This window comes from Geospiza fortis, unplaced genomic scaffold, assembly GCF_000277835.1.
Source record: "Geospiza fortis unplaced genomic scaffold, GeoFor_1.0 scaffold75, whole genome shotgun sequence".
Classification (NCBI taxonomy): domain Eukaryota; kingdom Metazoa; phylum Chordata; class Aves; order Passeriformes; family Thraupidae; genus Geospiza; species Geospiza fortis.
In genome coordinates, this window is record NW_005054360.1 from 1,294,825 (window position 1) to 1,308,929 (window position 14,105).

Below are 14,105 nucleotides of genomic sequence, written 5' to 3' on the forward strand. Positions count from 1 at the left end.
TTTCATCACTCATTTATAGAATATATTCTGTAGCACCCTAGAAGCTGCCTTTGAAGTCCCAGACACATTCCTCTCACAGTAATTACCCAGTACTACCACATTCCTTCTCAGGTTATTTCAGCCACAGAATCCATAGAGCAGGAAAGCACACCCTCTCTGGCTATCTCTGCCTGTGATCCCTTAACAATGGCCAAGTTCCTGTCCCTGAGTTCCCCTGGGTGCTGTCTGGAGAACAGCCTGCTCCTGTCCCTTTGCTCCGTGGGGCACATCCCAGAGTCACACAGAGAGAGTTCCCACACAGAACTGTCAGCTACAGATGGTGTCCAACTCACTGCATCCAGGTAACTGGATTCAATCAAGAACCCTCACTGAAACTAAGTGTTGGCAGAAAAGAACTTTTAAGAGTATGTATAAGTGTGTAATTCAGGTTTCAGATCTAATTTATTTTCCCTCTGTCAGTGATAAAGTCATGTTACAAACATTTGCTTTTTAGTACATTGCCTGGGATAACACAGCCATGATTTTGCTACGCTAGCATTCCAAACTTCTTTGCCAAGCCAACCAACAAAGTAATGGACAAGACCTTTGGTTCACTTATATATTTATGAATGGAAAAAGTCATAATGTAAATTTACTCATTAAAAAAACTTGGGTACAAATTACACATACATAAGACCACCCATTTTTTGAATCACATGGACACCTTAGACCCAAACAACTCATTGTAATAGACTTTAGTGAGAATACTCCAGGTAAAGATTACAACAATTGGAAGCATCTTGGATTTTTAAAAAAGTATATTTCAATACATAAGTTTGTATGCATGCTTTAAACAAATATAATTCAAGAATGAGCAAAGAGTCTAAACAAAAAGTAATATGACCAGCACTAACATTAAACTTCTCATCCAGGTTTTAATATGTTAGTCTAACGTAGTGTTAGTTACCATGCTGTACTGAAAAATGTAATGGCACAATCTGATCATGGTTCATTAAATATTATACCCTACTTCCCCACAATAATTAGGCTGGTCATAAAATTAACAATGCATAAGTAAATAAGTATAACCAGTTATAGACAGTTGCTTGTTTTACAAATTGCCATCAGGTAAGACATACTGTCCCCAGAGACTCAGAGATGGACATTCAATCATACCATTAAAACAGTATGGCCTGAAGAAATGGGCACAATTTTTTGAAAGTATATTAAGACAATTCTGTTAGCTTTTAGTTACCCCTTGTAAATAATCATGGTATGACTTGAATACAAGACCAAACTTTGAAAAGCAAAGGATTTTAATCGGCATAGTGCATGATTGATTCAACGTAATTCCCAGGAAACAAGCCAGTTACTCGATTGCAAACTCCTTCATACCAGCCGTCATCGTTCTTCTTTATCACATAAATGATTGCACCCTCCATAAACGACAGCTCATCGTCTTTGTCCTTTGTATAGTCATATATAGCAACAACTGTGGAATAAACAGGGACACATTTAGCATTTTATTAATAGCAACAGTATTAAAAAACAATTGTACTTCAGAAAATATTAAAAGATTAGTTCACTGTCGTGGGATTTTCAGTAATGAATTCACACACTTTTCCTGTTGAACACTAAGTCCAGAAAATGGAATGTCACTTTCCTTGCAACATCAGCTAGCACTAAGAAGTGGGTGTTGACTACACTGAACACGGAGTTAAACTGCTGGCAGAGCAGTACATCCGACTGTGACACAGTGAAGTGGGGCTTATGGACGCTTAAAAGCTGAGTTAGGGAACGCCTGACTTGTGTGGCACCCATTACTGACCAGATTACCTCAATAGCATGTGGATCTCTTAGTATGAATCTCCTGATCAGAACAAAAAAATTGTACAAAAATCATTCCACTGAGGCCCGTGTTGGCACATCAGTGTGGCCCTGCACACATCACTGCTAAAGCCATTGCACAGAAGTGAATGGGCATTCCTACAGAGCTTTTGTGTCATAAGGAGTTCTGGCACTACTTTTCAAGGAGCTGCACTGAGTGCAAGTAGGAAAGTTGCTGAAGAAGAGTGTAGAAGCAACATCTGCTATTTTCAGTACCTGCTTGGTACTACCTTACTCTTACCAACCTCCAACTTGCTGTGTGCCATTAACAAAGCAGAGATTTCCCCAAGGAAAGAATGTTGCTACCACCAATGCTGGAGTTAAAAACTACCACTGCGAACTATACAGACTTCAGACATCACAGCCTTACCATTCAAAAGATAATATGGATTTTATGCAGTTGATCAGCTTTATGAATTCCAAGAATCCACTATTTTACACCTACATATATTCTCAGCTATCTGATGTCTTAATGCCTAGCAATGCCGTGCTGCATCAGTTATTTTCATCCCATGGGTATGTCCTGCATACAGTCCAGCTCAAGTGAAGAGGGAACACAGGAGCTCTGCCACAAATATCATAAGTACCTGGCCCCATTTTGTACTCACTGCAGCACCAGCCAGCTCATGAGAAAACTGGCAGCACTGCTGCTGACAAAATGGTCAGTGCTACAACACAGACAACTCCACTGGCAGGAAATCTGCTTGTCCATTATTTATGGGAAGAGATGTTTACTACGTGACTTCATACCTAAGCACAGTTCACAGTCTGCTGATCTGGAGTCACTGATAAATCTCCAAGGAGACCTCCACACATTTTATAGTTCAAAGTGTAATAATCCACTCTAGTAATCTAGTTTGATGAGATAAATACAGCTTGGAATTTCTGTCCATTTTGCAGCAGTCTGTAGAGGACTGCCCAGCAATCCTGAGGTAGGTACAGACAGTCCAGCTCATCCAAGATGAAAGCCATCCAATTTACACTTGCTTCCCGTGAAGAAACTTGGCTTTCTCACCCATTCTAGAATGCCTGAAGGTATTTTATAATTTGTCCAAAGAAGGATTATGTCTTAACACATTAGTTGTAAACACAAACTAAGGAAAGCATGGCTTGTGTTCTGACTTAGGAGGGACAATGACTGTTTTCATCACACCTACACTAAGTCCTTCATTCCCTTCAGACACCATCAATCCCCTGATACTGCACTAACACAGCTGCAGTGCTTCTCTTACCTTTCTCTATGTAGTTTTTAGGTGCCCAAGCAGGATCTCCATCTGCATAGGGATCACTGTACTGCACAACAGCAGCCTCCTCATCCTCATAATCCACAGGTGGTGGGGGTGGAGGAGGAGGAGAGTCATCAAACATCGGCATCTCATCGGGGGGCGGCGGCGGGGGAGGAGTTGGGCTATCAGCAACTAGAAACATTTGGAGATTATTGTTTTCTCTTAAATCAAGACAGTGTGGAGATGCAAACAAACCTGAGGCTGTACACTGTAAATAAAAGAGCTGGGGGGACAACACACACAGCATGCACTATAATACCATGCACTGATTAGAAACAGAGGCTTTGTATTAACAACTACAACACACAACTCTATTCGTTATTAGTGGTCCAATCTATGTGTAAATGCTACTAGAGTCAAAGCACATGCTGCGGGGCATAAGCTGAACATCAGCAGAGAGGAAAGCTTCCTGCTCCAATGTCCATGCGCTGCAGCGGTAGCTATGGAGGACTCGAGTGGCACCCTCTGAGCCAGGCAGCAACAGCCTCTGACTGGGCCAGCAGCTTGACTGCTTTTTAACAAATCCTTTGCCTGTAACAGTCACTTCAATTTACTTCTGAACACTGCTTCCTTGGATTCCTTCTCTCTCAGAGCTAGTGTTAGGGAACAAAAAGATCTGGTGTGGATCATAAATACTAGTCTCTTCCCTTTTTTAAGATTCACCCAGGTAAGAGGAAGCCAAGTAATCCTGCAGAAGAAAAGCTTTGTACAGATCCTTATCTTGCAGACTAGTTTGTGTGTGACGTTCAGGAGTCAATTAATAAATGAAAAACAACAACAGGCAGCTGCTGCTCTTAGAGGAAAAAGTGCTCAAGGAATTAAATGTATAATCCAAAATGTCAAATCCCTGCCCTGAGATTCTCCAATCAGCACAGTTACAAGTTTCTTTGGGAAAGGGAAAAAGAGAAAGGCATTATGGTACAAATCACTTTTTAAATCAGTTCATTAAATGATTTAATGATTAGTTTCCAGTAACGTTGACAGCAGCTGGCAGCAAAATAGAGAGATGGCATACTCAGATGCAGGACATCAAATCACTTATCCTATTCCTAGGGAGATGTGGTCCACTACACATGGCCCTGGTGTAAGCACTATGAAGCCACAAGTTACTGAAAGGAAGCTACTGTTACTGACATCAATTTGGTTACATAGCAACAGAGATTCATTTTCAAGAGAACTGGGATTCTGCACACTGAAAACATAGGCTAAAAACTACTGCTCTAGGCAGGGTTTGATGGAACAAGGCATCAGGCCTCAGAATGTGCAGCTCCAGCACACAAATTCTGAAAAGAAAGCCAAGCAACAGAGAAAGACCAACACTACACTGAATGAAGCTTTAACTACTGATAGTTACAATGGCACTGGAGATTAGAAATAGGGTTTTTGTTTGCTTAAACACTTTTTACTTTTGGCTGGTCACTACTCTAGTGGTGACTTAACCTTTGCTCTTCAGCCTCACATCCCTGATGAGGGACTTGGGCACAGCTCCCATGTCCTCTGGGTCAGACTGGCTGCACTGGGACAGGTCTGGCACCTGCTGCCAGGGGCAAAAGGGGCAGGAACTGCTGGGGCAGGGACTGCCTCAGCCCAGGCATCCAGCCCACTCCCTTCCCTTGAAGGGCCAATTCTTCACCTGCAAGCCTAGCTCCTCTTCAACTTGACCAGCTGAGCTGAACACCCCACAGCTCTCTGCATCAGTAAGACTGGCTGCCACTGTATTTATTTGTGATTCCTCTCCCACACAGAAGCCCATTTGTGTCACTTGGAGACAGACTAACAAAGTCTTTGGCGAAGTGAATGCTGCGTCCTGCCCGTTACTGAATAGCACTCACAGACAGGCTTCATTAATCCACCACAGACACATGACAACACCGTTTATGAATGGACTGGTTTTGTGCTGCAGTTTAGCACATCTTCCACAAATGTATTTCTCCCCTTAGTTTCTGTCTGCAGCCAGGGAAAAAAAAACAGAGTTGAAACAACAATTGTTTGAGATCCTGAGAAATCCTTACCTTAGAAAATTTTTTTAAAAATTTTAAATGCAAAAAAAAAAGTTACATTTATTCAACAATGAAGCTGCATATTTGAAAAGGAAAGAGAGCAGGAAATGCAAGTGTGAAAGGACCAAGACATACTCTAACTGAGATGCAGTGCAGGAACTGCAAGCTTTATGAGAAACATTTAAAACAATTCAACTTGGCATTTAAAGAAAGGGAGCGAATGGAATAGAAAATTAGACAAGTGCCACCCCACTGAAGTATCCTCTCACCTCCTGGACCTTAACCTAGACTTCTGGTTCTAAACTGAGCCAGATTCTAGGACAGCATCACTTCTCCTAAGGGAGGGAAATAACGCATGCAAAAAGCCACTCTAAATGAGAAAGGGTAAAAGGACAAGTATTTTTATAGCTCCAAACTGAGATCTTCTCCTGTATGCATTCCCATCCTTGCTCTTGAAATGGGGACCAGCAGATTCCTTGTGAAAGGACTGGGTGTGACAGTACAGCAACTTTAAATCAGCTGTCCCTGAGCACCAGACACACTGGAAAACCTCTCTGGAGGAGATGCTCACAGTTTGAACACAGGAAAAAAAGAAGAGGCATTGCATAGTCTCTAAGTCCTCTATGTCCTTGTCCTCTGAAAGAAGCCCACAAGCAGTCTGCTTTCCAAACCTGCAGATCTCTATGATAAGGAAAAGACAAGTCTACCCATGTCTCCCTAACACCAGAGACTTCCTGAGAAAACAAGACTGATGAGAGTCCAGCACACAATGCCAAAACCCAAGAGCAGCCTCTACAGCCAGTTCTGCTGAGCGTATGCACAGGCTGCCACACGCACCCTGCCTCCGGAACGAGGCAGCAGCTCCAAGCCATACTCATTATAGAACTTTCCAACCCAAGGGACTATTAAAAGAAATAAAATAAAGAACAATTCCTATGACCAGATTTTAAGCTTCAGCTGTTTTGCTGCAATCTCATCCACAAGTCAGCTTGCATTCTGCTGTTGCACGCACAAGTCAGTCTGTCCCTTCACCTCCGCTCTCCCAAGGGCTGTGTTGTCTCCAGGAGGACAATACCCAGAACAATTCAGAAGCACGTGTCAATTTTCTCAAGTTTATCTGCAAGTGAAGATATTCTGTAATCTTCATCTTCAGCAGGTTTACCTCTACACTTACTATTTTGGAAAGGTTTTCAACACAATTTTGTGGCACTCTATTCTACATCAACGTGATTCTTACTGTTTACCTAGCATAGCACCAAAATACCTTCTTTTCGAAAGAGAACCAGAGAGACGTCTCTGATCTCATGGGGAACGCTCAGAACACGACAATTTAAAAGCTCTAATGGAAAGCAGAACAGCAACACTACTCAGACCTGGGGTCCCTAAATGGATGCTGCAGCTATATGGCCAACTGTGTAGTAGTAGCCCCCGAGATCCCAGCAAATCTCAAAATGGTTCCCAAACACTTTAAAAGCATTTTTGAGTTTATACTCTATCTAAATCACATTTAATCAGTTGTTTACAGAACTGCAACAAACTCCAACTGAAAAGGATATCTCCAGATCAGGAACATGACTTTACACCTGCACTAGCACTTGAGACAATAACACTCACCTGAAGGGAATCAAGCAGTAATGGTAAAAGCAGAGTTACCTGTATAAACACAGCACAGCTAGAGAGCACCTCTCACAAACCTAACAAGCAGAGCTATGCTGCTAGAAGCTCAGCAGGGAAACAAGAGAAGACAAAGAAATGGAGAATGAAAGGCTGCTGAGAGGAGAGATGCCTTACAAGCTCCTTTGTAATACATTAGATCTTAAGACTGCATGTCTTCAATTGACTATACAGCTTGCTGAAAAATGCTACAGTATTGGAATCAATGGTTACACATTACATGTTCTGACAGCCTACAGAAGCCTCTCTAATAAAAACTAATCAATTAACCCTACTGAAAAAGGCAGGGTGATTCAACATGAAATTAGTATTTTCAATTAAAATACAATTTTATATTCACACCAAACATATGCCACATTTCACACTGTACTTCTGTAATAAATTTGCAGTTCAGGACTTAAATGGGTGAGTAATAATCATGCACGTGTTATAAAATATTGAAGAGTGTGCCCTTCAGCTCCAATAGCATATTGACACTAGAATGCAAGATGGTATTAGCTTCTGGAAAAGGAAACAAAATAGAGTCTGACTTGCCAGCCATGCATGCTAGAAGAGAGTAGGCTCTACCCTTTAACAGCTCAGCTTGTCCAAACTTACTGTTTTCCTGCACCCTGGCCACGAAGCCTGTGAGAGGTATCTGTGGAGTCAACTGAGGCATAGGGGGAGGGGGTGGAGCAATAGAAACTGGTAGCAACACACACACCATATTGGGAAAGTCAAATGGACAAAGGAAAAAAAAAAAAGGGAACAAACAAAAGCAGCCGTCAGTAACGAGGACCACAAAACAAAGTATGTAAAGAACAACAAGAACACACACACACAAGAACCTTCTTCAAGCTTGTGTTTCCAACAAGGCTGAATTCGTGGTTAGCCAATGGAGGATCAAAAGCAAAGCATGCCCGTGTTCAGCCAGGGAACAGCTGAATGAAGTGCAGGCTGTGTGGCTGGAAGCTCACAGGGTTCATGCGAAGGTTCCTGCTCTGTCACACATTTTGTGTGCTCACCTGGGGAGCACAAAATTGAGCTTTTGTTTTCTTGCTAAATAAGCATTACTCAATTTAGCAGTTCTTTTTCAAAGTGAGCTACTAGAAGTAGAGGTGATGTTTTGCAGGATTCTGGACTCCCTCTCTAAAATCAAAGTGGAGCACTGCATCAAGTGCAGCAAAGCAGCACTGACACAGAGCAAAGACAACTTTTGCAATGCACAATGTTCCAGCACCAATACTCCACATTCACACAGAGAGCACCTCCCACCACTGGGCTCTGCTGGGACAGGGGCAGTCAGCTAGCTTACTGCATTTTTTCCTCAAAAAAAGAGACCTTGTTGCTTGCTGGTAGAAAAAAAAACCAGATGGGTCTAGAGCAGAGTGGAGCTTTATGAAGTCTTCAGCGGTGAGAGGGCACCCAGCAACTTAAAAGGCTGGGAAAGGCTTCAACAGCTCTGAGTGGCTACAGGAGCATGCAGAGCTCCCCAGGAAGCCCTTGCAAGCTCATCTTCTGCGAACTATGTGCCTGCCTGGTGAGTAATGAAACGTATGACCTCACCTGTGCTCAGAGACTCTGGGCTGACAGCCCCAGTGTTCAACTGCTCCCTGCACAGGTAGGGAATGGGAGCAGTAGGGCAAGCCACTCAAACTATCAGCTCTGGCAGGACATCTCCCCCTTCAGTGCAGGGAATATAAAGCATAAAACAAAACTTCACCCAGAAACTCAACAAAACATCAACTCATTTGCTTATACAGTGTCCCTTCTCAGTGGAATTTCTCTTGCACTGGAGCAGAGAAATTCCTGTGAAGGTGGGAATTCAGCATGGTAATAAATCCAGTTGGAACCAAATTTGAAAGAGGTTCTGTTCTTCCAAGTAAGCAACAGTTTTAAATAAAGCTTTAACTAAGATTAATGTTTGATGAATTAAAATGAAGCATTTAGTTCATTACAAAACCAATAATCAAATAAACTGTATGGGATAAATGATTGATAAAAACAGGAGAACAAACAGTGTCTCACAAAATTGAAGTAAACATCTAAGAAAAACCAGAGCATTTGTTAGCATGAAAAGTAAAATCTTAAGGCAACATGGGACCTGGGTTCAATGTCAAGACAGTAGCACTAAAAAAATAATCACCAGTTACGGAAACAGAGGAAAACAGTTTCAAGTAGCAAAACACACCCATCAAAATACTGTTTAAAAAATGCTGACCATCAGTATTTTGAAAACACCAGAGAGGCTAGATTAAGAAACAGCACCTGCATTTGAGCAAAAAATTGCTTTGGACAAATGTAAACATTCAGAAAAAGTGGTGTGCACAGCATTTAAGACAACTGAACTATTCCCAGAAGTAAAATCCTGTTTATTTAATGGAACTCAACCGTTCAGGCAGGAGGGAGTTTCTGTTGTTATGGTGAATTAATTTGGAGGAATGAGAATGTGGAGGAAAATGAAATGCCAGTATGGGTGAGCAAGAGTAGGAGGAAAATCAGGTTTGGAAAAAAAGAAAAGATAGATACTGTGTCTGCATATAAAAATACTTTCTGACAAATGTAATACTTCTAAACTACACAGAAAACTCTTCACTTCGGTGTCTCAAGTATTTTAAAAGCATTCTTTTCTTAAGAGTAAGTACACAACAGCAAACACTGGTCTAAAGAGATCTTGAACCCAAACATCAACATTTCTTTTCATAAGAAATATTCCTCTGAAGTTTAAAGACTTGGCATTCTGAACACTACCAAGAAAAAAAACATTATACAACTACCACTCCTCGATGCGTACTTGATCAAAAATTATGGAAATGGCAAGGAAGAAGTTTCCTGATAGAGCTTCCTACCAGCAGCCAAAGATCCTTATTTTGCAGATCTTTCTGCAGTGAACCCTAAGGCAGGAGGCTGCTGACTAAAACCTGCCCATGGCATCCATCCCCTCCCTCACCTCCTGCAGATGCTCCTACTAGTGTGAAAGCACAGAGAAGTTGTCTGCTAAAAGAGAGAGACTGAGCTCTTTACAAGTCAAGCTTAAAGATAAGAACAAAGGAGAAACTTGGAATCAGGAAAGCATTTAAGAAAGACACAGAGACAGCGAGGAACTGTGTGACAGGACCATGAACATTGTGTTCAGACAGTATTTTTTTGCCACTATCCAAATAGTGGGGGGTGTACTACAGCCACACCAGGTCTCCAACAAAAAAACTAACCCTGGGTTTAGTTTATGTTCTCCAAGCACACCTGAAATGCCACGTATATTGTGCCTATAATTAGACAGGCAATCCTAATAATTTCTTGTCATGAATAACAGCAAACAAGTCAGGGGGGAAAACAGTATCATTGCACATAGTGCAATCACTGTGCAATTTCAATACGGTTTTTCTTGTTTGTTTTTCCTTCTATTTCAGGAAAGAAAGTAGTAATCTCATTGATGCTTTTCATAAATGGATTAAAATGCCATGCATGCTTTTACAATCATTTTGCTCAAAACAGTTTGTGATTTCAGAGCTCAGCAGCTTACTTGAATTTTGAGAATAAAGAGGCCCGCCATTAACATGAGGTTGAGCAGAGAATGGGGCAGTCACAGAAGGATTCCGTCTGTATCCACCAGAAGATGCTGAAGAAGTGGTAGAGTTGTGTCGTGAGATTTGCCTGGTCATTGTGCCATACTGGGAACCAGGAGCTGAACCAGGAGCAGCTGAAAAGCATTAGCCAGAGGAACCAAGGAAAAGACTTAAGCAGAGCATTACTTGGGATAGAATGCAGAAAACAGAAAAAGTCCAGAACGTGGAAAATACTTGATTACAGTTCTCCAATAATTTAGATCAGTAACAGGCAATTAACAGAAAAAACAAACATCCCCATTACAATCAATAATGAGAAAAAACACACAGAACATAAACCAACACTCATATAAAGGGCATTGAGAAATGCTGAGAGTACTTTGAGAGACTGGATTGGACTGGAGAAGTGAATCCAACTCTTAAGTGTATCTCAATTATACTACATGCAATAATACCCTTTATTAAAAAGCACACAGAAAAAAAATCCACATTCTACTCAAAACAGATTATTTCGATTGCAAAGCTGAACGTGCCTCCAATCTAATATAAAACAACACTAACAAAACAGTGAAACAAATGTCATGAGCTTCAGACATTTGGCACATTTATCAATCATATTTGCTGGTTGTGCTTTTATATTGATGGAATTTGTACTAACAAATCAGAATCACCAATTCCAGCTGACAAGGATGTCATTCGTTCTTCATGATAAACACCCATATTTACCTTCCACCTACTGGCTGCACACACTTCAAGGTTAACAAAACAGTTTAAGTTCTTTCAGATTAACCTCTGACAGAAAGAAAATCACACCTTGCAAACTAATGAATCTCACATATTGTAGTTGCATGAATTGACACAATTCTTAAATGCAAAAACTAGTTTGCAATAAAGTGTTTTGTGCTTTTATATACATACATCATATAATTATATAAGACACAAACAGCAAGCAGACAGAAGTTTGCAGTCCTGTGATGCTATCCAAAGTCATTTTCACTTAACACTTCAGTAAGGGAGAGTGCAAAGGGTTACGTGGGTCAAAGCCTCCAAAGCTAGTTTCATAACTCAATCAATTATCCTTGTCATCAGCCTGTGACAGGAAAGGGTGGGGTATTTTTTCCTGTCTATTTTGAAAAGTACTACTTTTAGATCCCACCCTAACTGCTACATGTAGTGCTTGAAGCAATTTCTCAAGAACTGCTAGTTCATATCCTCAAGTCTTCCAGTTTGACACCTGCCTGCAGCATTATGGAATCAAAGCCAAGCTACTGTGACAGACACTTGTGCTTTCCAGTCACTTTGTGCCCACAGAATAGAACACACACATCACCCTACACATAAACTACCATTTCTAGAGTGCAACTGCTGGCACTTAGTTTCTGCTGCAGGAGTTACACAGCCTAATAGCAATATTCAAGCAGATTCTGACATCTTATAGATCAAATTAATTGGATCTTAGCTTAATTGGGAGCAGATTTCAAGCAACTAGCAGCCTTTTTTCCATACCTAGTGCATTTAGCTTCAGAGGCTTTAACCATGGAAAATTAGTGGAGATTAGATTTGTTGGAAAAAAAACCAAAAAAATCCCAGAACTGATTTCTGTAATAAAATCACGTAGGTCCCACTACAGAAGAAAAAACACCCTCACTGAGTTCATTAGGAAGAGGTGATTATTGATTATGCAGCATGTCTGCAATCACTTCAGCATTGTCAAGTCTCACCTATCAGACTGCCCATCGGGAGAGGTGGAGGCAGTGGTGGTGCTGGCGGGGCTCCAGGAGGAACAGAAATGTGAGCTAATAAAATAGTTTATATTCCTAATTAGGCCATATTATTAAAAGTTAAAAAAAAAGAAAGTACAGGCACTCGATAGGCTTCCCAAACAAATATAAAAATTCAACTTCTATTAACTAATACTAATTCAGACCCTGATCCTATCCAGGGCTCTGTACATGCCAATCTTTATTCTCATTTACTTTTATGGGATGCCAGATGATAGTAAGATTTCATGCCTATTTATACCACTGCAGGACCAGAAAAGGTCCTGGAAAAGTAAAGTCCACTTATGTATATAAGGAAGTGAAGACTTGTCATGCAAGAAAAAGAGAAATCTCTGCAATAGCAAAATTATACCAAAACTCCACTATTTTCTTATGTCTTATGGGCTTGCAAAACACAAAGTAAGTGACTGGGCTGGTTTGTTACTAAGATAATAATAGTAAAGAAGGACCCTACTCAATCTCACCATTCATTATTGTTAAACTCAAGGGAGTGTGCCTCCAACACTGAGAGATCGCTCATGGTTCTTTCCTCAAAGATGGCAAAGTTAGCAGAGTATTTCAGAAGCCAGTATTTCCCATTAAACATGTACATAGTTGCTGCTGCTCTCAGGGCATCCAGAAATGCCAAATTGTATACACATTTAAAATTACAAATAAGCTTTAAAAGGATACATTTGTTTCTTACTCCTCTTCCACACTCTTGATTGCCTTGTAAAAACATGGACCAGCAAAGGTATTTTAACTATCCATTATTCAGTAACTGAGTGTCCTGCAACTACTCTTGGTAAAGAATTAAAACTTTTAGACATCACTCAGCACTCATAAGTGATTTCCTGAGTAGGACTGTACTTCAGGACAGTTTGTACCCCATCATGTTTAGTCACAGGAAGCAGCTGGCAGCCTGCAGCCAGCAGGGAGGGGTCCCACATACCTGGCCCGATGGTCGGCGGTGACGGGGTAGGCACGGCAATGGGAATGCCAATACTGCTGCTGCCACTGTTCTCCCGGCTGCCACTTCCTCCACTGCTGCCACTGTGTGGAAGGATAGAATGTAAGAAAATAGTACAGAAGGTAATCTCACACCTGAGGAGTTGAAGCCGCACTAATCACCAAATATTAGGAACAGGCCTGCCCTTAAATAGGCCACAGTTGTGTCCAATAAGAAGACAAGTGCTACAAAAGAGTGGGTTAGCTGGGTGAGGAGAAAGATGGAGTTTGCTGGCTGTGCTGCAAAGAAGGAGTCAGTGCTGTGAGGAACTGCCCATGAGAAATCATCCAGAAGGTATGGAAGATTTACAATAAGGTGACAACACCACTGCACAAGAAAAACACAAGTATGAGCATCTCCTACAAAAGCATGTCAACAGCCACACTTCTTGTGTGAGCTCTTCTAGCCTAGCTCAATTACAGACTGTTGAAAAACTCCCTATTAAATGTCTCTGTCTTTACCTACAATTGCATACAGATAATCAAGTCTGGATGCATTACATTCCTAATAAATGGAATTAGCTAAGCTGATAAACATCACTATTAGTAAAATGTGCAATTAAATGCTTCAAGAAATTAAAAGGTAATCAACCATGCAAGTTCTAGGCAATGGAGTAACAATTGCAGGGGCCTTGTAATAATTGAAAGTAGTATGCTGAGGCTGGACGACTTCATGGCTAAACTCTAAATAATTATTTAGGATTAATTATGCTGTCAGCTGAAGGAACATTTCCTCTACTCAGAGCAGAACTTTAGATTGCTAAGTTTTCAACTGAGAATGGATATGATAAACCACCTGGGGTGGAGTGTGGGGCATGGTGTGCTTAATTTTCTATGTATCTAATAGTCCCCACTACCCATACACACACCTTTTATGTATAAGTTTGTTTCTAAGATGGTCTGAAAGCTAACAGTACAGCCAGCTCAAAATTTGTCTAACTAATGTTATATGATATGCAAATCAGA

General features: G+C 41.0%; 1 protein-coding gene across 7 annotated transcripts in view; it reads right to left on the minus strand.

Moving 5' to 3' along the window:
• Positions 1-422: 422 nt before the first annotated feature.
• ABI1 (abl interactor 1) overlaps positions 423-14,105 on the minus strand; it is a 76,238-nt gene continuing 62,555 nt past the window's right edge. For 2 of the 7 annotated variants that reach the window (XM_005423870.3, XM_031059374.1), the window contains exons 7-12: positions 13,084-13,184; positions 12,093-12,167; positions 10,329-10,505; positions 7,424-7,510; positions 3,099-3,284; positions 423-1,471 (exon numbers count right to left, since the gene is read on the minus strand). In XM_005423870.3, coding sequence (XP_005423927.1) covers positions 1,296-1,471; positions 3,099-3,284; positions 7,424-7,510; positions 10,329-10,505; positions 12,093-12,167; positions 13,084-13,184 — 802 coding nt within the window. In that variant the 3' untranslated portion in view covers positions 423-1,295. The remainder of the gene's footprint in view (positions 1,472-3,098; positions 3,285-7,423; positions 7,511-10,328; positions 10,506-12,092; positions 12,168-13,083; positions 13,185-14,105) is intronic. The other 5 variants (XM_005423871.3, XM_005423872.3, XM_005423874.3 and 2 more) reach the window with 3 other exon arrangements.